A 22,887-nucleotide genomic window follows, 5' to 3' on the forward strand; every position below is an offset into this window, starting at 1 on the left:
GGTGCAGGATTCAGTGTAGTGAGTAAGGGTGCAGAATTCAGCATAGTAAGGGCGCAAGATTCAGTGTAGTGGGTAAGGGTGCAGGCATCAGTGTAGTGAGTAAGAGTGCAGGAATCAGTGTAGTGGGTCAGGGCACAAGATTCAGTGTAGTGGGTAAGGGCACAAGATTCAGCGTAGTGGGTAAGGGCACAAGATTCAGTGTAGTGGGTAAGGGCACATGATTCAGTGTAGTGGGTAAGGGCACAGGTTTCAGTGTAGAGAGTAAGTGCGCATGTTTCAGCATAAATGTTTTTACATGGATGTTGTCTTTTTGTTACCAATAAAATTTGTAATTTTGCAGTGATCCCTGCATTTTGGTCAGTAGCTTTTTCTCCATTTTCTCAGTTTGTGTTTATACTGACTGCTGGTTGATCCGCATATCTTATTCAGTAGTGCCCTCCTGAGTTTTTACATATATACTTGTTTCAGTATAGTCGGTAACGATGCATGATTCAGTGTAGTGAGTAAGGGTGCAGTATTCAGTGTAGTGGGTAAGGGCGCAGGATTCAGTGTAGTGAGTTAAGGGTGCAGGATTCAGTGTAATGGGTAAGGGTGCAGGATTCAGCATAGTAAGGGCGCAAGATTCAGTGTAGTGGGTAAGGGTGCAGGATTAAGTGTAGCAGGTCAGGGCACAGGATTCAGTGTAGTGAGTAAGGGCACAGGATTCATCATAGTAAGTGCGCATGTTTCAGTGTACAGTAGTGAGTAAGGGTGCAGGATTCAGTGTAGTGAGTAAGGGTGCAGGATTCAGTGTACTGAGTAAGGGTGCAGGATTCAGCGTAGTGAGTCAGGGCGCAGTATTCAGCATAGTGAGTGCGCATGTTTCAGTGTAGTAGGTAAAGGCGCAGGATTCAGTGTAGTGAGTCAGGGCGCAGTATTCAGCATAGTGAGTGCGCATGTTTCAGTGTACAGTAGTGGGTAAGGGTGCAGGATTCAGTGTAGTGAGTAAGGGTGCAGGATTCAGTGTACTGAGTAAGAGTGCAGGATTCAGCGTAGTGAGTCAGGGCGCAGTATTCAGCATAGTGAGTGCGCATGTTTCGGTGTAGTAGGTAAGGGAGCAGGATTCAGTGTAGTGAGTTACGGGTGCAGGATTCAGCGTAGTGAGTAAGGGTGCAGAATTCAGCATAGTAAGGGCGCAAGATTCAGTGTAGTGGGTAATAGTGCAGGATTCAGTGTAGCGGGTCAGGGCACAGGATTCAGTGTTGTGAGTAAGGGTGCAGGATTCAGTGTAGTGAGTAAGGGGGCAGGATTCAGTATAGTGAGTAAGGGTGCAAGATTCAGTGTAGTGGGTAAGGGTGCAGGATTCAGTGTAGCGGGTCAGGGCACAGGATTCAGTGTAGTCAGTAAGGGTGCGGGATTCAGTGTAGTGAGTAAGGGTGCAGGATTCAGTGTAGTGGGTAAGGGCGCAGGATTCAGCATAATGAGTAAAGGCGCAGGATTCAGTGTAGTGAGTTACGGGTGCAGGATTCAGCATAGTGGGAAAGGGTGCAGGATTCAGCGTAGTGAGTAAGGGTGCAGGATTCAGTGTAGTGGGTAAGGGTGCAGGATTCAGTGTAGTGGGTAAGGGCGCAGGATTCAGCATAATGAGTAAAGGCGCAGGATTCAGTGTAGTGAGTTACGGGTGCAGGATTCAGCGTAGTGGGAAAGGGTGCAGGATTCAGCGTAGTGAGTAAGAGTGCAGGATTCAGCGTAGTGAGTAAGAGTGCAGGATTCAGTGTAGTGAGTAAGGGTACAGGATTCAGTGTAGTGAGTAAGGGCGCAGTATTCAGTGTAGTGGGTAAGGGCGCAGGATTCAGTGTAGTGAGTAAAGGTGCAGGATTCAGTGTAGTGAGTTACGGGTGCAGGATTCAGCGTAGTGGGAAAGGGTGCAGGATTCAGTGTCGTGGGTAAGGGTGCAGAATTCAGCATAGTAAGGGAGCAAGATTCAGTGTAGTGGGTAAGGGTACAGGATTCAGCGTAGTGAGTAAGGGTACAGGATTCAGCGTAGTGGGAAAGGGCGCAGTATTCAGTGTAGTGGGTAAGGGTGCAGGATTCAGTGTAGTGAGTAAGGGTGCAGGATTCAGTGTAGTGAGTAAGGGTACAGGATTCAGTGTAGTGAGTAAGGGCGCAGTATTCAGTGTAGTGGGTAAGGGCGCAGGATTCAGTGTAGTGAGTAAAGGTGCAGGATTCAATGTAGTGAGTTACGGGTGCAGGATTCAGCGTAGTGGGAAAGGGTGCAGGATTCAGTGTCGTGGGTAAGGGTGCAGAATTCAGCATAGTAAGGGAGCAAGATTCAGTGTAGTGGGTAAGGGTACAGGATTCAGCGTAGTGAGTAAGGGTACAGGATTCAGCGTAGTGGGAAAGGGCGCAGTATTCAGTGTAGTGGGTAAGGGTGCAGGATTCAGTGTAGTGAGTAAGGGTGCAGGATTCAGTGTAGTGGGTAAAGACGCAGGAATAATCATAGTGAGCAGGATTCGGTGAGTGCTTTCCTGCATATGTCTTTTATGGCGATCCCTCCTGTGTGAGCGGGAGATGACGATAGGCCTCATCCACCTACTATAATAGGAATGACCTTGTCACACTCACGAGTTACTATGCCGCTATCTGGCATTCGGCCATATTGTCGGTCACAGATAAGGAGCCATTATCACTGTGTACATATCTCAGGTGTCTCATACTCCGGAGATCAGCTCTGTATTCCTCAGGACAGGAGATATCATGCAAACCTACTGCAGCCACACGTGGCTTCTCCATAGGATTCCTGCCCGAGAGCCTCCACGTCTGAGACCTCCATCTACCGGGAACATGGGGGTCTACTACTGACCGCAATTCTGCCATGTGGAGGCTGGAGGGGGGACTGCTGGCTGAAGTGTGATGTGTAACACCACTGCTTGTTGCACTTACTGTGTACTGTCCCTTTAAGGGCGTGTTACCTGCATGTTACCTGGAGGGACTGGTTTTTTACCGTTATCAGTGGTCTTATCTAGATGAAGTCATGTCTGCTACACACAAAGTAATGAGGCCGGAGGCCACGAAAATAAGGAATCTTTAGTGAATCCGCAGACGCTTCAGACAATAGGAACTGAAGAAGAAAAGCCCCTGGGACGTATATAGTCCATACAGTGTATAATACCGCCTGATACACAGGGGAACAGTCCATACAGTGTATAATACCGTCTGATACACAGGGGAACAGTCCATACAGTGTATAATACCGTCTGATACACAGGGGAACAGTCCATACAGTGTATAATACCGCCTGAAACACAGGGGAACAGTCCATACAGTGTATAATACTGCCTGTTACACAGGGTATAGTCCATACAGTGTGTAATACTGCCTGTTACACAGGGTATAGTCCATACAGTGTGTAATACCGCCTGATACACAGGGGAATAGTCCATACAGTGTGTAATACTGCCTGTTACGCAGGGGAATAGTCCATACAGTGTGTAATACTGCCTGTTACGCAGGGGAATAGTCCATACAGTGTGTAATACTGCCTGTTACACAGGGTATAGTCCATACAGTGTATAATACCGCCTGATACACAGGGGAACAGTCCATACAGTGTATAATACTGCCTGTTACGCAGGGGAATAGTCCATACAGTGTGTAATACTGCCTGTTACACAGGGTATAGTCCATACAGTGTATAATACCGCCTGATACACAGGGGAACAGTCCATACAGTGTATAATACTGCCTGTTACACAGGGGAATAGTCCATACAGTGTGTAATACTGCCTGTTACACAGGGTATAGTCCATACAGTGTGTAATACTGCCTGTTACACAGGGTATAGTCCATACAGTGTGTAATACCGCCAGATACACAGGGGAATAGTCCATACAGTGTATAATACCGCCTGATACACAGGGGAATAGTCCATACAGTGTGTAATACTGCCTGTTACACAGGGTATAGTCCATACAGTGTGTAATACTGCCTGTTCCACAGGGTATAGTCCATACAGTGTATAATACCGCCTGATACACAGGGGAACAGTCCATACAGTGTATAATACCGCCTGAGAAACGGGAATAGTCCATACAGTGTGTAATACCGCCTGTTACACAGGGTATAGTCCATACAGTGTGTAATACCGCCTGAGAAACGGGAATAGTCCATACAGTGTGTAATACCGCCTGTTACACAGGGTATAGTCCATACAGTGTATAACACCGCCTGATTCACAGGGGAATAGTCCATACAGTGTGTAATACCGCCTGATACACAGGGGAATAGTCCATACAGTGAATAATACCGCCTGATACACAGGGTATAGTCCATACAGTGTATAACACCGCCTGATACACAGGGGAATAGTCCATACAGAGTGTAATACCGCCTGTTACACAGGGGAATAGTCCATACAGAGTGTAATACCGCCTGATACACAGGGGAATAGTCCATACAGTGTGTAATACCGCCTGATACACAGGGGAATAGTCCATACAGTGTGTAATACCGCCTGAGAAACGGGAATAGTCCATACAGTGTGTAATACCGCCTGTTACACAGGGTATAGTCCATACAGTGTATAACACCGCCTGATTCACAGGGGAATAGTCCATACAGTGTGTAATACCGCCTGATACACAGGGGAATAGTCCATACAGTGTATAATACCGCCTGATACACAGGGTATAGTCCATACAGTGTATAACACAGCCTGATACACAGGGGAATAGTCCATACAGAGTGTAATACCGCCTGTTACACAGGGGAATAGTCCATACAGTGTATAACACCGCCTGATACACAGGGAATAGTCCATACAGTGTGTAATACCACGTGATACACAGGGGAATAGTCCATACAGTGTGTAATATCGCCTGATACACAGGGTAATAGTACATACAGTGTGTAATACCATCTGATACACAGGGGAATAGTCCATACAGTGTGTAATACCGCCTGATACACAGGGAATAGCCCATACAGTGTGTAATACCGCCTGATACACAGGGAATAGTCCATACAGTGTGTAATACCACCTGTTACACAGGGGAATAGTCCATACAGTGTGTAATACCGCCTGATACACAGGGGAAAAGTCCAGTGTGTAATACCGCCTGATACACAGGGAATAGTCCATACAGTGTGTAATACCGCGTGATACACAGGGGAATAGTCCATACAGGGTGTAATACCGCCTGATACACAGGGGAATAGTCCATACAGTGTGTAATACCGCGTGATACACAGGGGAATAGTCCATACAGTGTGTAATACCGCCTGATACACAGGGGAATAGTCCAAACTGTGTAATACCGCCTGATACACAGGTAATAGTCCATACAGTGTGTAATACTGCCTGTTACACAGGGGAATAGTCCATACAGTGTATAATACCGCCTGATACACAGGGGAACAGTCCATACAGTGTATAATACCGCCTGATACACAGGGGAATAGTCCATACAGTATGTAATACCGCCTGAGAAACGGGAATAGTCCATACAGTGTGTAATACCGCCTGTTACACAGGGTATAGTCCATACAGTGTATAACACCGCCTGATTCACAGGGGAATAGTCCATACAGTATGTAATACCGCCTGATACACAGAGGAATAGTCCATACAGTGTATAATACCGCCTGATACACAGGGTATAGTCCATACAGTGTATAACACCGCCTGATACACAGGGGAATAGTCCATACAGTGTGTAATACCGCCTGTTACACAGGGGAATAGTCCATACAGTGTATAACACCGCCTGATACACAGGGAATAGTCCATACAGTGTGTAATACCGCGTGATACACAGGGGAATAGTCCATACAGTGTGTAATATCGCCTGATACACAGGGGAATAGTACATACAGTGTGTAATACCATCTGATACACAGGGGAAGAGTCCATACAGTGTGTAATACCGCCTGATACACAGGGAATAGTCCATACAGTGTGTAATACCGCCTGATACACAGGGAATAGTCCATACATTGTGTAATACCACCTGTTACACAGGGGAATAGTCCATACAGTGTGTAATACCGCCTGATACACAGGGGAATAGTCCAGTGTGTAATACCGCCTGATACACAGGGAAAAGTCCATACAGTGTGTAATACCGCGTGATACACAGGGGAATAGTCCATACAGGGTGTAATACCGCCTGATACACAGGGGAATAGTCCATACAGTGTGTAATACCGCGTGATACACAGGGGAATAGTCCATACAGTGTGTAATACCGCCTGATACACAGGGGAATAGTCCAAACTGTGTAATACCGCCTGATACACAGGGAATAGTCCATACAGTGTGTAATACCGCGTGATACACAGGGGAATAGTCCATACAGTGTATAATACCATCTGATACACAGGGGAATAGTCCAGTGTGTAATACCGCCTGATACACAGGGGAATAGTCCAGTGTGTAATACCGCCTGATACACAGGGGAATAGTCCAGTGTGTAATACCGCCTGATACACAGGGGAATAGTCCAGTGTGTAATACCGCCTGATACACAGGGAATAGTCCATACAGTGTGTAATACCGCGTGATACACAGGGAATAGTCCATACAGTGTATAATACCGCCTGATACACAGGGGAATAGTCCATACAGTGTATAATACCGCCTGATACACAGGGGAATAGTCCAGTGTGTAATACCGCCTGATACACAGGGAATAGTCCATACAGTGTGTAATACCGTGTGATACACAGGGGAATAGTCCATACAGTGTGTAATACCGCGTGATACACAGGGAATAGTCCATACAGTGTGTAATACCGCCTGATACACAGGGAATAGTCCATACAGTGTGTAATACCGCGTGATACACAGGGGAATAGTCCATACAGTGTGTAATACCGCGTGATACACAGGGAATAGTCCATACAGTGTGTAATACCGCGTGATACACAGGGAATAGTCCATACAGTGTGTAATGCCGCCTGATACACAGGGAATAGTCCATACAGTGTGTAATACCGCCTGATACACAGGGAATAGTCCATACAGTGTGTAATACCGCCTGATACACAGGGAATAGTCCATACAGTGTGTAATACCGCGTGATACACAGGGAATAGTCCATACAGTGTGTAATACCGCGTGATACACAGGGAATAGTCTATACAGTGTGTAATACCGCGTGATACACAGGGAATAGTCCATACAGTGTGTAATACCGCCTGATACACAGGGGAATAGTCCATACAGTGTATAATACTGCCTGTTACACAGGGTATAGTCCATACAGTGTATAATACCGCCTGATACACAGGGGAATAGTCCATACAGTGTGTAATACCGCCTGATACACAGGGAATAGTCCATACAGTGTGTAATACCGCGTGATACACAGGGAATAGTCCATACAGTGTGTAATACTGCCTGATACACAGGGGAATAGTCCATACAGTGTGTAATACCGCCTGATACACAGGGGAATAGTCCATACAGTGTGTAATACCGCCTGATACACAGGGAATAGTCCATACAGTGTGTAATACCGCGTGATACACAGGGAATAGTCCATACAGTGTGTAATACTGCCTGTTACACAGGGTATAGTCCATACAGTGTATAATACCGCCTGATACACAGGGAATAGTCCATACAGTGTGTAATACCGCGTGATACACAGGGAATAGTCCATACAGTGTGTAATACTGCCTGATACACAGGGTATAGTCCATACAGTGTGTAATACCGCGTGATACACAGGGAATAGTCCATACAGTGTGTAATACTGCCTGTTACACAGGGTATAGTCCATACAGTGTATAATACCGCCTGATACACAGGGGAATAGTCCATACAGTGTATAATACCGCCTGATACACAGGGGAATAGTCCAGTGGGTAATACCGCCTGATACACAGGGAATAGTCCATACAGTGTGTAATACCGCGTGATACACAGGGGAATAGTCCATACAGTGTGTAATACCGCGTGATACACAGGGAATAGTCCATACAGTGTGTAATACCGCCTGATACACAGGGAATAGTCCATACAGTGTGTAATACCGCGTGATACACAGGGGAATAGTCCATACAGTGTGTAATACCGCGTGATACACAGGGAATAGTCCATACAGTGTGTAATACCGCCTGATACACAGGGAATAGTCCATACAGTGTGTAATACCGCGTGATACACAGGGGAATAGTCCATACAGTGTGTAATACCGCGTGATACACAGGGAATAGTCCATACAGTGTGTAATACCGCGTGATACACAGGGAATAGTCCATACAGTGTGTAATACCGCGTGATACACAGGGAATAGTCCATACAGTGTGTAATACCGCGTGATACACAGGGGAATAGTCCATACAGTGTGTAATACCGCGTGATACACAGGGAATAGTCCATACAGTGTGTAATACCGCGTGATACACAGGGAATAGTCCATACAGTGTGTAATACCGCCTGATACACAGGGAATAGTCCATACAGTGTGTAATACCGCGTGATACACAGGGGAATAGTCCATACAGTGTGTAATACCGCGTGATACACAGGGAATAGTCCATACAGTGTGTAATACCGCGTGATACACAGGGAATAGTCCATACAGTGTGTAATGCCGCCTGATACACAGGGAATAGTCCATACAGTGTGTAATACCGCCTGATACACAGGGAATAGTCCAGTGTGTAATACCGCGTGATACACAGGGAATAGTCCATACAGTGTGTAATACCGCCTGATACACAGGGGAATAGTCCATACAGTGTGTAATACCGCGTGATACACAGGGAATAGTCCATACAGTGTGTAATACCGCGTGATACACAGGGAATAGTCCATACAGTGTGTAATACCGCCTGATACACAGGGAATAGTCCAGTGTGTAATATCGCGTGATACACAGGGAATAGTCCATACAGTGTGTAATGCCGCCTGATACACAGGGGAATAGTCCATACAGTGTGTAATACCGCGTGATACACAGGGAATAGTCCATACAGTGTGTAATACCGCGTGATACACAGGGAATAGTCCATACAGTGTATAAGGGTGTGTGCACACGCTGCGGATTTGGCCGCTGCGGATCCGCAGCAGTTTTTGCTGCGGTGTACAGTACAATGATTCCCTATGGGAATAAAAAACCGCAGTGCAGACGGTGCGGATTTTTCTGCGCGGTTTTCAAGCTGCAGAAAGAATTGACATGTCGCTGTGGTTTGCCATCTCCTCCATTGTGGAGATAATAAAACGCAGAGCAATCCGCAGGTAAAACCGCAGGTCTTTTGACCTGCAGATTTTACAAAATCCGCAGCGTGTGCACGTAGCCTATACCATGTGATACACAGGGGAATAGTCCACACTGTGTGATGAGAAGTTTCTATGAGCGCAGTCTGTGTACATATTGCTAGTGGTGTCCTGGGGGCACGTTGGTCTTTACTCTGGGGGCACTCCTATGGGGCATGTCCTGGGTTGGAGGCGTGGCTTGCTCGGTCTGTGCTCTTGGCCGCAGAGCTCACACTCCGGGCGCAGCCGGAGGCGCCGTGCAAAGATCACATGACGTCCTGAGTGTTGGAGGGGGCGTGTCTGATCACGTGTGGCTGCGGGGCGGGGCTGAGCGGAGCCACCGCCTCTTACCTGTCCAGTCCGGGAGCGGCTGCCGCACACACTGCACACAGATCCGGGAGCGACACCGGCTGCGGGACGGCGGGGACCCGGACACTGGGGGGGCATCACAGGCACCATGGCAGGGAGAGACCAGAGCACCGGACTCCACTAGATCCCGCTCTATCCACCCGGGGAGCAGGATCAACTTCTGTACACAGGATTATAGATCTCTCCCAGCAGGAATCAGATCTCATAGGGATCTCTCCTGATTGGGGTGTCTCTCAGTAGGGACCTCTCCCAGTTGGGGTCTCCTCCAGCAAGAATCAGATCTAAGAGGATCTTCCCTAGTTGGGAGGTCTCTCCCAGTTTGGGTCTCCTCCAGCAGGTCCTGAGGATCCCTCACCATGGCTCTCTCCCAGATCCAGTGCTTGGACAATAATAATGTGAACTGGAGATCCAGTGAGACCAAGCCTGAGTTCTTCTACAGCGAGGAGCAGAGGCTGGCGCTGGAAGCCTTGGTGTCCACAGGGCAAGATGCCTTCTGCGAGGTGGTCAAGAAGGAGAACATCAGAGACTTCCTGTCCGAGCTGGAGCTGGCCAAGATCGTGAGCCGGGTGGAAGCGTTTGACCCTGACTCTAGTCACCTCAGGAAAAGTGGGGACAAGTGTGAGCAGGATGGAGAAGGGGACCCCCAGGAAGGTGTGGAACTCGAACATTCTTTGGAATATTGGCCGGATAAGTCGGACTGCCCCATTCCGGAGTTGGATTTGGGGTGGCCGGACACAGTGGCCTACAGAGGGGTGACCCGGGCTACTGTATACATGCAGCCACCCATCGATGGCCAGCCACATATCAAAGAGGTGGTCAGGAAGATGATCACACAAGCCCAGAGGGTGAGTCCAGTTGGTTGATCGCTCTAGGTGTCTGTGCCAGGTGTTGGTCAAACTTTGTGAATGATGTGGTGCCAATAGATGGCACATGCCCCAGTGTGGGGTAACCCTGGGGCCCTTAGCGGTACTTGGCGTCTTATCCAAACTTAACGATAGGTGTCAACCAATACAGCCCAGCACCAAGAAGGTGTATCTACATCTTTATTTAGGGTATGCTCATGGTTCCACCCCATAGTTTAGAGCACAGGCCACCTTGTGGATTATTGTTGTTCTTATAGGGGTTGTCTGGTTTACCCCTTCCTATGTTGGGGGCATCCCTCCACTGGTTGAAAGCCAGGTTGGACACCCATTCATCTCAACAGGTGTGCAACATTTTTCTTATTATTTTAGCATGACTGTGGAGGGGGCAGTATATTGGAACCCCCTATTAGCCCTGTGCAAATTTAAAATATAGCAATGGGCCATGTCTTAATATGTGTCCGAAGACCCAGTAGGAGACCTATAAAGACAATCGGCTCTATTCATTGTCAAGATATTTCCACACCTGGACTATGGATGGTGCTACAATCCCACCCCTGTAGGATTATTTCAGATTTCTGGTGCCAACCCAGAGTAATGGTCATGCCCATTGGGTTAGTGGATGTGCCCGGTCTTAGCACTAATGCCTAACTATATATTTTGGGATTTTTTTTGGCCAGGGTGTGTAGTGTTCTTTGTGTAGATTAGCTTGTATATGGTCCTGATCCGCCGTGTTTGGTACCATTGGTATTAGGACTTGTTGGATAATATTAGTGCCCTATGCGCAAAGTTTTAATAAAGTCTTGTCCCTCTAATGCCCGCCGGAAGTGTTTTCTTCATCCCTGTGGTAACGTACACTTCATAGATGTGCCTGACATGCTGGATCACGACCTGTGACGCGTTTAGGCACGGCCCGTGACCTCACGGGATGACTCACTATGTGCATGTTCTCAGAGTAAGGCTACTTTCACACATCAGGTTTTCGGCGTCAGGCGCGATCCGGCGTCGTGCCGGAATGCCGGATCCGGCAAATGTTTTGTAAAACCTGATGTGCCGGATCCGGTTTTCTGCCGGATCCGTCTTGTTCTTGACAGACAAAACCGGATCCGTCTCATCCGGTTCATCCGTTTTTCTATCCGTTTTTCGACGGATTACGCCGGATCTGGTTTTTAAAATTGACCCTTGTGGCCTTCCGAACGGGATTGGCTACTGTAAAACTATATATAGCATGTTCCTACAGCCCTTCTTTGACAGGTTGTAGTGGGCAGAGCTACTGAGCATGCTCAGACCAAAAAAAACGGATCCGGCTTTCGCCGGATCAGGCGCATTGCGGCGCTCATAGGCTTTCATTGTGTGAAAAAGACGGACGCGCCGGATCCGGCGTGTCCGGCTTTTTCGCCGGAGACAAAAAACGTTACAGTAGCCGTTTTTTCCAGACGCCGGATCGCAACACATTGCCGGATCCAGCGAAAACCGGATGAAATGCATGGCCATCCGGCGCGATCCGGCGCAAATGCAAGTCAATGGGGGGAAACCGGATCCGGCATTGCATTTCGCCGGATCCGGTTTCTGTCAAAAGCGCCGGATCGCGCCTGACGGCGAAAACCTGATGTGTGAAAGAGGCCTAAGCGTCAACGTACGAGAGTGCTGGCAGCCCAGTATTTGTGTGGGTGATGTAAGGGGAGAATAGGTGGCTCGATTTGCCTGTAGAGGTGACCTTTCACTAGTTGGCAGTCCTACGTCATCTTGAGTCCAGAATTGGTTTATTGGCTCTGGTGTAGTCCCAGGCAAAGGTCTTTACTATGGAATCATTATTAGCAAAGCAGTTGTATGAGTTTAATGGCCGATTCTAGCCTGGGATTAGTTGTACTTCTTCCCCTACACCTAATTTAAAGAGATTTGTCTGGTTTAAACAAGCGCTTCATATTGTAACAGACTGTCTACCCTTATCTTGTCCCTGAAATCTTTAGCACTGCTGCTACATGAAATGTATTTACTTACATGTCCTTGAGGAGTTCTGCTTAGTATAAAAATTTGTCACAGACTCCCTAGTAGAGTTGAACCACTGCCCATGTAACTAAAGTACCTGTGATTTTATTTCAAAGACCAAATTTTGGAAAATTAAATCTGGAATATAAAAAGGATTTAGAAATGGAGTCCAGTAATTATGAAATTAGTTGCCTTGGCCTATGTAGGAGTTAGGCTCGTACCCATTGCGGTACCCAAAAAGTTATAATTCCCTGCAGCATTGGGAAAATCTTGTCTATGCAGATTTACAACCTGCTCCGTAGGGTTATTGTATCTGCCCTCTTGAGCAAAGTGTGTGGGGGGGGGGGGGGTTTGACCCAAGGATGGATGACTGTTGTAATAGCATTGTGCACGTGACATGAAAATGACAGTGACATTCTTCAGCTATGCTGTCTCTTATTACCCATCTGTGAAATCAGGGGAAAGGGGATCGAACTGGTGTACAGAATAAGAAATATACAGAATAGGTGGACATTGGGATTGGGCTCAAGTGGCAGATAATAGAGCTGCTGGGACTGGATGGCGACTTTTGATGCTGTAGGATTACTGCAGCTGAAATCTTTCATTACAGAGGATAAGATCCTTGGTAACTGTCCCCCATTCAGGAGCCCCCCAGAACTCTGAACTGATTGATAAAATGGAACAACAGATTGCATTTAACTGGACTGCAAGTTGCATGTCCCTATCACACATAGCATAGCTGAGGATAGATCTGTAGTTCTTTCCCCGGGTAACTATGCCATTGCCTTATATATTCGTGTGGGCGCAGCTATGGTTCAGTTTATGGCGAGGCTTCTCCCTGGATACGTATAATCCTTTATACAAATATACACTTGCTGTAATAGGGACACGTCATTACAGAAAACTGCCCCTTTGGAGGCAGACTGCGGCTCGCCAGTTCTATGGACTAGCAGATTTTCTTACAGGGCCCTTGCATGTCTATCAGTTTCCCCCTCCCTCAAAACAAAAAATCCCTCATACGACATATGTTATGCAGGAATGCACCTCCGGCTCCTATATTGCTGCATGACCAGTCAGATTTGCCGTTGGGGACTGAAGGAAAATATTTAGACTCTGCCCTGTTCTAAGGAGAAAATTGCTCAAATTGCTATTCCCTCACATGCCACGTGCGCTGGAGCTTTGCTCTGGGGTAGATGTGTGCGCCTGATAAGATGATATCACCAATCCCCTGTGAACTTTCTCCTTACGCGCAGGATCTGAGTCTATTCCCAGAAAGTTCTGTGCCAGGAAATCCGGACATAATGTGACCCACCGATCGGTGATTAACCCTTATGAATCAGCATGAGTAGTCGCTCCATCTCTAATGGCCGCCGTCTGCTCCGCGTAGTCTGAGCGCGTAGCAGCGGCTATTCCTGCAATGTGGGTTGGGGAGATATTTTGAGATATTTTGAGATTTGGTTCACTTGCAATTTGTTTGCGGATTTTTTTTCCTTAAAGGGATTGTCCACTATTATCCGAATCATCGTATAATGAAAAGCTCTTCTACTACATTTTCACCATTTTAAAGATCACATCTTGGGGTCAATTAATGGGGACATTCTCGTTTAGGGCCAAAAAAACAGATGGGGGTTTGGTACCATGTTACCCAATTTAGTCAGTTCTCGGACTTGCCCTACTTGTGCGATTCACAGTCGAAACTCACTAGGAGAAGCTTGGTCCTCTGCCTCTTGATTAGCTTTATTTAAGAAAAAAAAAAAAAACCATGGAAAACCAAAGGATGAAAAAAGCCTAGAGTTTGTTACACACTGTATCAGTAAATTGTATTGATCCCCAGTGCAGACTGTGCAGTCACAGAGGATTGCAGACTGGATACAATTGTAGCAAAGCCTCAGCTATGATAAGTATTTTATAGGGCAGCCATAGCTGCAGATCTCTCTCCCTCGCTGACTGGTGGTTGTGCCACTGCTGGAGCCCCCTTGTTCCTGAGAATGACGGGCAGAGACCCCTTTTTTGCCGAGTCTAGATTGTGCTTCAAGATGACACAGCCCCTGGACACAAGTGGTGGTCGTAGCGGTCAGACCCCCTGCTGCCCCCAAACAAGTGTCAGCCTTCCCTACTACTACGGCCATCACTTTTGTATCAGCGCCATGATCAAAAAATGGATGTTTTGAGTTTTTCTTTATAGTTCCTGTATTCTGTCTACTTTACATCTGTTGTTGTCACCTATTTTTTTTTTGCTACTTTGTTTTGCTTTATTCTAGATTTTTCATACGTCTCAAACATAAATCACACAGCCCTGAACAAGCGTGCTTCGCAGATTTTCATGGCCTCTTTTCGCAGCGGCCTTGTTTGCAGTAGATGCGTTTTTTGGCCATTTTTGGCATTTTCTTACAGTTGTGTCATACTACTTCTCCGGGTTAATAATTGTACCCGTATGGATCCGCAGGAACATGTGCGGCATGTTTGAAAACAAAAAAAACGCAGAAAAAAAAACGCAGAAAAAAAAACAACGGAAATTTGAATACAAGTGATCACCTGTCCAAAGGATAGCAGCAGGGACCCCCAGCAGTCCTGAGAAACGTGCCCCTCCGCTCTGCTCATTGTCTATAGGACTGCCAGGCCAGGCGGAGCGCTGTACTCTATGGCCAGCAGTACAGAGGGGAGCGTGCGTGTGAATGAGCCCTTTAAGGGGTAGAAAGTGGTGGTCATATTGCTAGGGAAGGCAGTCACTTCTTGTTTGGGGGGTAGTAGGGGGGGGGTCTCACTGCTTGGAAAGGAGCTGTCCCATCCTGGAGCTAAACTCTGAGCAAAGAAAAGGCAAAAAGGGGTCTCCACTCTTCAGTCTTATGACCCAGGGGGCTCCAGCGGTAACAGGACCACCAGTCAGCGAGGGCGAGAGACCTGTTATCTCCTGCTGTAGCTGAAATGTAACACTTCTCACAGCTGAGTGTTTGCTACAATTGTATCCAGTCTTGGAAATACTCGCCCGATACATTGTAACAAATTCCCATAATGAGGCTTTATGTACATCTTTTTTTTCTGTTTGCTCTTAGTTTTTTTTTTTACCATAAATTGTCATTTTGTGTTTTACATAGCCTAAAAAACAAAAATGGACCAAGACGTAGCTTCTAGCAACTTATAGCCCTCTCGCAATAATAAATACATGCACCTCCGGACGTCCTGAGCATGCATGTGCGTGGGGAGTCAGCCACCTTTAGGCGTCTTCGGATTATCGGTATTTTCCCGTGGGTGTATATACGGATATTTGCAGGGTTTCCGCCGCCCCGGCTGTCGCACTGTGTACTATGGGTGTATTACCGTCTAATCGAGATGCATTAACCATGTAAGTGCTGCAGCCTGACCCTGGCTCCTATGTGCACGCTGTTACCAGGAGACCTGCTCTATAGCCCTGGCAGCAATGACGTCCGCAGAACCAGAAAGGAAGAGGCGACCGCCCCGTCAAGGAATGTAAAGCTCGGGATTAGGATGGGCCGAGGCAGCTGAGACTTTGTCCGGAGATTCCATAGTAATGGAGCCGGCTCATGCCGCACAATATTGCCTGGTGCCGGATCATTGAATGTTCCGGATTATTAGACTCGAGTCTTGTAGACCGTCTGATTACCCAAGTGAACTCATTTGTTGATCCCAACCACCATTTTTGCTGGAAATCACATGATTGGGTGTAGGCCCTTACCTGAAACTGAGCTAGGCGGTGCTGTAAGGGGGGGCTACATATGTGGCGGATGATATCACCGACATTCCTGGATGATGGCGAGGGGGCTCACATCTGGCTTTGCTGACCACAGTCTTGGTGGGTGGTGAAGTCACACCTGCCTGCCAGTGAGCGGCGATTCTCTCGCCTGTCAAGATGGGGGGGAAGGGGTGCGGCAAAAGTTTCTTTTAAAGTTGTTGACAGTTTAAAAAAAAAAAAAAAAAAGTTATACGATTGCCGACGTCACTGGGCTCATCTGCTCCAGGGCTGTGATATTTAATAAACTTAATTATCCCTCCTGATGGATGTGGCCCGTACCGGATAATAATAAATACCTGTCACCCAGTTCACTCTGATATGACTAGAAAGGTCTGGAGGTTTCGAAATGACTTAAAGGGGTTGATCTCATCTTCATAGATAGATATCACCAGGATAGAGCTTGTAAAAACGAGCACATTTGCAATTTACTGCTCATTAATATTTGCAGTCGTTCTTGAGATATTAACACTTATTTACAGCTCGTTGCCTAGGAGACCGACCACCGCTGCTGTATAGTTTTTAAGCGCTGCAATGAAGCTGGTGGGAATTAAGAGGTAGAGGTGCGCTCCGGCATAAAAATGGCGCTTCTAAGCTCAATAGAAAAGCGCCTGTAAGAACTACTCATTTTGTTGTCTAGCAGCGGTGGTCGGTCTCCAGGGCAACGAGCTGTAAAAGTGTTAATATCTCAAGAACAGCTGGAAATTTTAATAAACAGTAAAATGCAAAAGTGCTTATAATTACAAGCTCTATCTAAAGATATACCCATTTAGGAAAATAGGAAGAGCCCTTTCAAAAGGGAGGCTTTATTTTATTAAACTTCTTTACAAAAATTTGCTTGTATCTGCATGCCGCCATCCAAACACCTGGGGACCTCACATCCACGTTGTCATGTGATGAAGTCGCAATACTTATAAATAAGGGAGATAATTAGATGAAGGGTTAGTCTAAAGGGAAAGAAAACATGTCTGCCATCTTCATATCGGAGCTGGGCTGCAACCCATGTAGCAATGTCCAAAATGTATGTGAATGATCCACCAGATCCAGAGTCCAGGGTTACGGAGACCCCCACAAGTTGCTAAAATGCTGCCCCTCCATTTATGATCAGCTTAAGTGTTTTCCAGGGTTAGATTATGAAAGACTACCTTTTTTTAAAAAAAAAACAAAAAAAACAGTGCCACTCTGACTACAGCTTGCATCTGGAATTACAGTTCTGCATTATTCACTTCAATGAAGCTAAACTGTAATACCGCACACCGCCTGTAGGCAGCGGTATTGCTTGCCGTTTTAGGACGAATGCAGACATATTTTCTAATCCTGGAAAACCCCTTAAAGCCCTTCCCGAAATCCACCGTGGTATGGCAGTAAATAGAACAAGTGATCACTGGTTCAAGGCCCCTCAGGGGGGCTAAAAAAGTAAAAAAAAACTTCCAAATTGTAATAGAACTCCCCAAAACTGTAAAAACAAAATTTTCCCTCTTTGGGAAGGGTGAAAGAGCTCTCGCGCCGCTGCTTTGCAGACTGCGTTTTGGACACCTGACTCCTTTAACCGTGTGACAACTTCTTTTCTGAGACAGAGATAAGCCCAGTGCAGATGTCAGTTCCCTCCTTCCTCCTGATAGAAATTTTCTGGATTCTGAATGATTTTTTTTTTTCTGTCCATTGACGTCAGTAATGAAAAACATTTCAGTATGAAGGAGGTTGGTTGGAAGCCAGCGAGATCCAAAATCAACAGTGAGAACGTGAACAGAGTCCAAAAGTGCTGGGATCTGTTTTTAGTAAATCTGTCACTCGCTTATTATCCGGCCCAGACAGAGAACAGGAGCTGACTAGTCACGATAGGAGCAGTAAGATCAAGGCCACCATCTGCTGACTGGGAATAACAGGCAGTGTTTGTGTGCTGGGCCCCGGGCCGGCTAATCCTCTGGTACACAGAGATTATTTTCTTTCTTTTTGTTGTTATTTCCTTTGTGTGCAAACAGGGAAATGCAGGCTCAGCGGCCTGGAGAAAGAAGTCTCACAAACAGTTATGAGATTTCGAGGGGATTTCTACCCGAAACAAAATGATATTATAACGTTAGCAAATGAGAAGTTAGAGCAGTAGCCAAAATTTCATAATCCTAGCTGTTTTACTTTCAGAGATATTGGCATTTTTCTGTTCATTCGCGGCGGCCATTTTAACAAACGTGCAAACAGGAAGTGCAGTTTTATTAGTCGTCTCTTTTGAATCAACCTCTCATAAATTGAAAGTAGTTCATCATTTTATCTCTGTGTACCCTCAGTAATAAAGTGACAGTTTTCAGAGCAGTGAAATCATTGATAATGACCAACATGGCTGCACTTCCTGTTTTTATTCTTAATAAAATGGCTGCTACCACAGAGTAGAAAAAAATGCCAGTATCTCTGAAAGTACAACAGATATCATTGCCAGACTTTGGCTAGCGCTTTAACTTATGATGTACTAATAAGTAGTCTTGCTTTACTTTTTGGGCGGAGATCGCCTTTAAGAAACTTATTTAAAGGGGTGTTCCCAAAATTACATCTTATCACCTATCCAAGATTCCGTGGAACTGAACAGTTTGAAGGTTTGGAATATCTGATTGGCTTCAAGGGCAGCACAGTTAATATAATTGTTAATAATTGGGCATATCTGTATTTTAGGTAATGATTGCAAAATCCTATGTACTGCAGCCAAGTAAAGTAGGAAGATAACTCCCATTATTCTTATCTTATGCTTTCTAGTCTGATATCAAATGAAAACTTTATTGACATGTAATATTGGTAGTACCCCCCAGTGTGCACAGCCCGGCCTAAAAAATGTACAAAACAGCCCTAACAATGAGTGGTTGGCACCTAGGCTGGTATAGGCGGCTGAAATAGAGGCGTCTTAAGAGCATTTCCTCCCTCCGATGCAATAAATCTCCTGTAAATATCAATTAATATGGACCTGGCAAGACCCCACGGGACCATCTTTGGCAGGGAGTTTTTAAAACTCTGCTGCAATACCTGAGATGACCAGAGCGGCGCTGTTTCTGGAGAGGAAAAACAAAGACCTTTTTCATCTCCTTTAAAAGGGGCTATAACAATCTGACCTCCACAAACCCAAAAATGGAGGGACGGGATCCCTTTGTCAATTATCCTGCACATGAACTCTGCAGGGAACTACTCCATTCATTATGTGGCTCAGTGGGCAAGGGGGTCATGGCAGCCGAACACCCCCCCCATTCATTAGGAAGTGATGACTTGTCCTAGCCATATACTTTCCATCACCTTAAAGGTGTAGTCCCATAAACGACGGATAGGTAATTAATGTACAATTGCCGAGACCCCACCTCGCCCATACCACAAATCAAGGGGTCCGAAGTCCCGCTTAAATGGAGAGGGCGTGGACATGTACGACCAGAGTTAATAGGGTGGTCAGGTCATGCATGTGCAGCACTGCTTCATGTATACTGGGGAGTCTTTGACCCTGGTCTCTTGATCGGCCGTGGTCTTAAGTTGAATCCCCCTTTGTAAGGAGGAGCAGTCATCCACACGCACGACCAATGCGTTACTCACCACATGCTCAACATTTAGACCCCAATCTTAGGATTTAAGCAAAAAAAAAAAAAAATGCAAAAAAATGCCCATAATTTTTTTTTTTTTTACTTTTCTGATGACCACTTCCCTTTAAATAAAACAGCAGGGGATCTTTCTTTCTTGTCAGCAGCTCAGGGTGACGTCTCCTTACATAAAATAATTATAGGCCGGGCGGGGATGCTGCTTCCCGTTCTCATCCCGGCTGAGCATTAATTAAACGTTGGCGGATTGTTCTGGGTTCTGCGCAGGGCGTGTGAGAAAATGACACCGATGAAAGATATGGTGTGAAGTAGGCTAGGAGAGAAACCCGAAACCGCCCCCTCCGTGCGGCAGCCCGGCCCGCCGTACTGTCTACGGCCGATGTTTTCTTCTAGAGTAGAGCGTTCCGCTGCTTTATTCTAACTGTGCATTGTGGGAGGTCACATGTCTGACGACAAGCGAAGACAAACTGTTGTCTGTTTCCAAGGGCGACCAGTAGAATTTTGAACGTATCTCTGGATGTGACTGGAGATGATGTCAAACGACATAACACAATAGGGTTAATGCCGCGGAGCGTCTCCTGGTGAGCCATCGTCAAGGCCAATGGTAACGCACAGTGTCAATGCACACTGTCAAAACACACAACTTAAAATAATGGCGGGACACAAGGACGCTCTGGTTCTTCACGATAGACAGAACGTCAGATTGTCCCATTAACAGCACAAAGGAGTGGGTCTGACCACCAGGACATAGGTCCAAAGTCCCCTGTGTGAACAGAGCATACTGAGCATGTGCAGCCTTGGTTCATTTTACTGTCTGTTGCACATGCTCAATACTGCTCTGTTTACATACGAGGCTTTGAAACCCCCCATTTTCGGGATCAGTGTGAGGGTCTCAGTAGTCAGCGATCACATGGTTATCATCCACTTCAAGATAGCCGATAAAGGTTTCTTACAGAACGACAACTTTGCTGCTAAAGGAAAACTTGGGGATTTTTTTTTTAAAACTTTGAAATGACTTAAAATGGTAATTGGGCCTTCTCTTACACTGCTTTTAATAACACTTTTTATTGCATGATCCATTAAGATTTTGGCGATACCATATCAGGGTATGTAATAATTGAAATGGTGCCCATATTTCTTGTCCAGGACTAATGCAAGGGTCAAACCATCTAGAAGGACATGATCTGACCCCAGGTAGGGCCCCACTGTCCTCTTTACGTCTTTTTTATACCCAACATGCAATAACCATGAATGAGAGGATTCTGCTGTTATACTGAATGTAGTTTAATCCTTTGTTTGTTTGTTTTTTACCCCTCCAGGTTATTGCGGTGGTCATGGACCTCTTCACTGATCTGGACATATTTAAGGATCTGCTTGAGTCGGGATTCAAGAGGAAGGTCTCGGTGTACATCATTCTCAATGAGTCAGAAGTAAAATATTTCCTACAGATGTGTGAGAAGGCTCAAATGCACAGAGGTCACCTCAAGGTAAGACTAGAAGGCTATCGCATTTTGGGTCTGTTTTATTTGTGTTATTTAGAGGGTACCCTAAAGGGTCCACATACCTTCACAATAGTGGTTTGCTTCCCTCCCCATCACCCCAACATCGCACGCACACGCTCGATTGATGGACGCGCATCTCGCTTGATAATAAAAGGACCAGTTGTTGAAATTCATCCTTCCCCTGATATCTTCTGTTGTGAGTTAGGACCCCATGGCGGTCCCCTCATGTCTGAATCTGTATGGGGGGCCCTTAAACAGTTATATGATGTATGGAGAGGTAGTGTACTGTAAAGCAATCCCTGTAAATATTACTTTGTTACTACCTTCCCTAAATTGATACATTGCAACTAACCATCAGCACAGATGAGTTTTCTCCTGATGTGTTTATCTGAGATGACTAGATATCATTTTATCAAACCCTCATCTGGTAGAAGGATTTTCATTTGATGATAATAGGAAGAGATCTTGAAACAAAGGGAGAAATTGATGCACAAATTATATTGTAAAGTTGTAGCACTTGGCACAGACCTCGAGCCTCTGAAGTTTATATTGTACAGTGCCCACGTCTGCACGGATGTGGGTGGTAATAGCAGTTTAGACCACCCTACTCAGGAGAAGGGAAGGGGCCCTATTGTCCCAGAATTGAGGACTATGATGTCTTGGTTTCTGCCCTCACGGTGCAGGTCATGTTTTATAAGGTAAGGACGTGCAGCATGTTCGGATCTGCGCAATATATCACCAGGCGATATATAACACGTAAAAAATTGAAACTTTATTGAAATATGACCAAGGTACAGGGAAAGTGAAAACAAGCCAAACATGACCATGGTAGCACAAGGGCGACAAAGTGGGGCATACAGGGGTTTCTGGACAGTGTATGGGAAAGCAAATTGCTAAGGCATTGTTATGTTGGCAACATTGAAAATATAGCACCCATCCCCAGAATACACGTATTATAAATACCACCCAACAGGATATATTAATATAACAACACTGAGTCAAGGTATACACATCTTTACCTGTTGGAATGGGAAATGAAAGTCCACCCAAGTATGACCCCCCCCAACGCACGTTTCGGCAACTGGCCTTTCTCAAGGGGTGATGGGAAATGAGGGAAGTGAGGGATATTTAAAATAGAGTCCACCAATAGGATGATGAGTCACACACATGTAAGGAATCAGGCCGATCATATGGTTAATAGGAATCACTCACAAGGGTGGCGCTTGTAACCATGGTTGCATCACACAAACCACATAGCTCCATATGACAACAACCCATGTAGCGATATCCAGCAGGAAGGGGGCAGACAAATACTACAACCAATGTACAATTATAAGAACCATCACTGTCCCATATAGGGTATCATAAAGGATCTCCAATATATAAACATGGCAGAGCTGCGCCCCGTCCTATGTTTATGACAACAGCGGGCACACTAATAATGGGCGGTAGTAACGTCAGGACGGCCACTCCCCCTACTGAGTCACATGAGAAAGCACGTCCTATCATAACGACGCGGTCCCAGAAGAGACCACGTCATAAGCTCCTCCCCTTAAGGACTCAGAGGTGGCGACACGTCTAACCTTAGTGACGCACTCCGTCACCTTGGCAACCC

General features: G+C 46.1%; 2 protein-coding genes across 2 annotated transcripts in view; one reads left to right on the top strand and one right to left on the bottom strand.

Moving 5' to 3' along the window:
* The window catches only part of SLC5A10 (solute carrier family 5 member 10), a 104,218-nt gene that overhangs the window by 37,041 nt on the left and 44,290 nt on the right, over window positions 1–22,887 (bottom strand). The gene's annotated exons all lie outside the window — the stretch shown is intronic.
* FAM83G (family with sequence similarity 83 member G) overlaps window positions 9,554–22,887 on the top strand; it is a 33,621-nt gene continuing 20,287 nt past the window's right edge. Inside the window, exons 1-2 of the mRNA XM_073558464.1 lie at window positions 9,554–10,458; window positions 21,090–21,257. Of these exons, the coding sequence (XP_073414565.1) occupies window positions 9,970–10,458; window positions 21,090–21,257 (657 nt within the window). The 5' untranslated portion in view covers window positions 9,554–9,969. The remainder of the gene's footprint in view (window positions 10,459–21,089; window positions 21,258–22,887) is intronic.

This window comes from Dendrobates tinctorius, unplaced genomic scaffold (assembly GCF_039654945.1).
Source record: "Dendrobates tinctorius isolate UK_male_01 unplaced genomic scaffold, ASM3965494v1 ptg000257l, whole genome shotgun sequence".
Taxonomy (NCBI): Eukaryota; Metazoa; Chordata; class Amphibia; order Anura; family Dendrobatidae; genus Dendrobates; species Dendrobates tinctorius.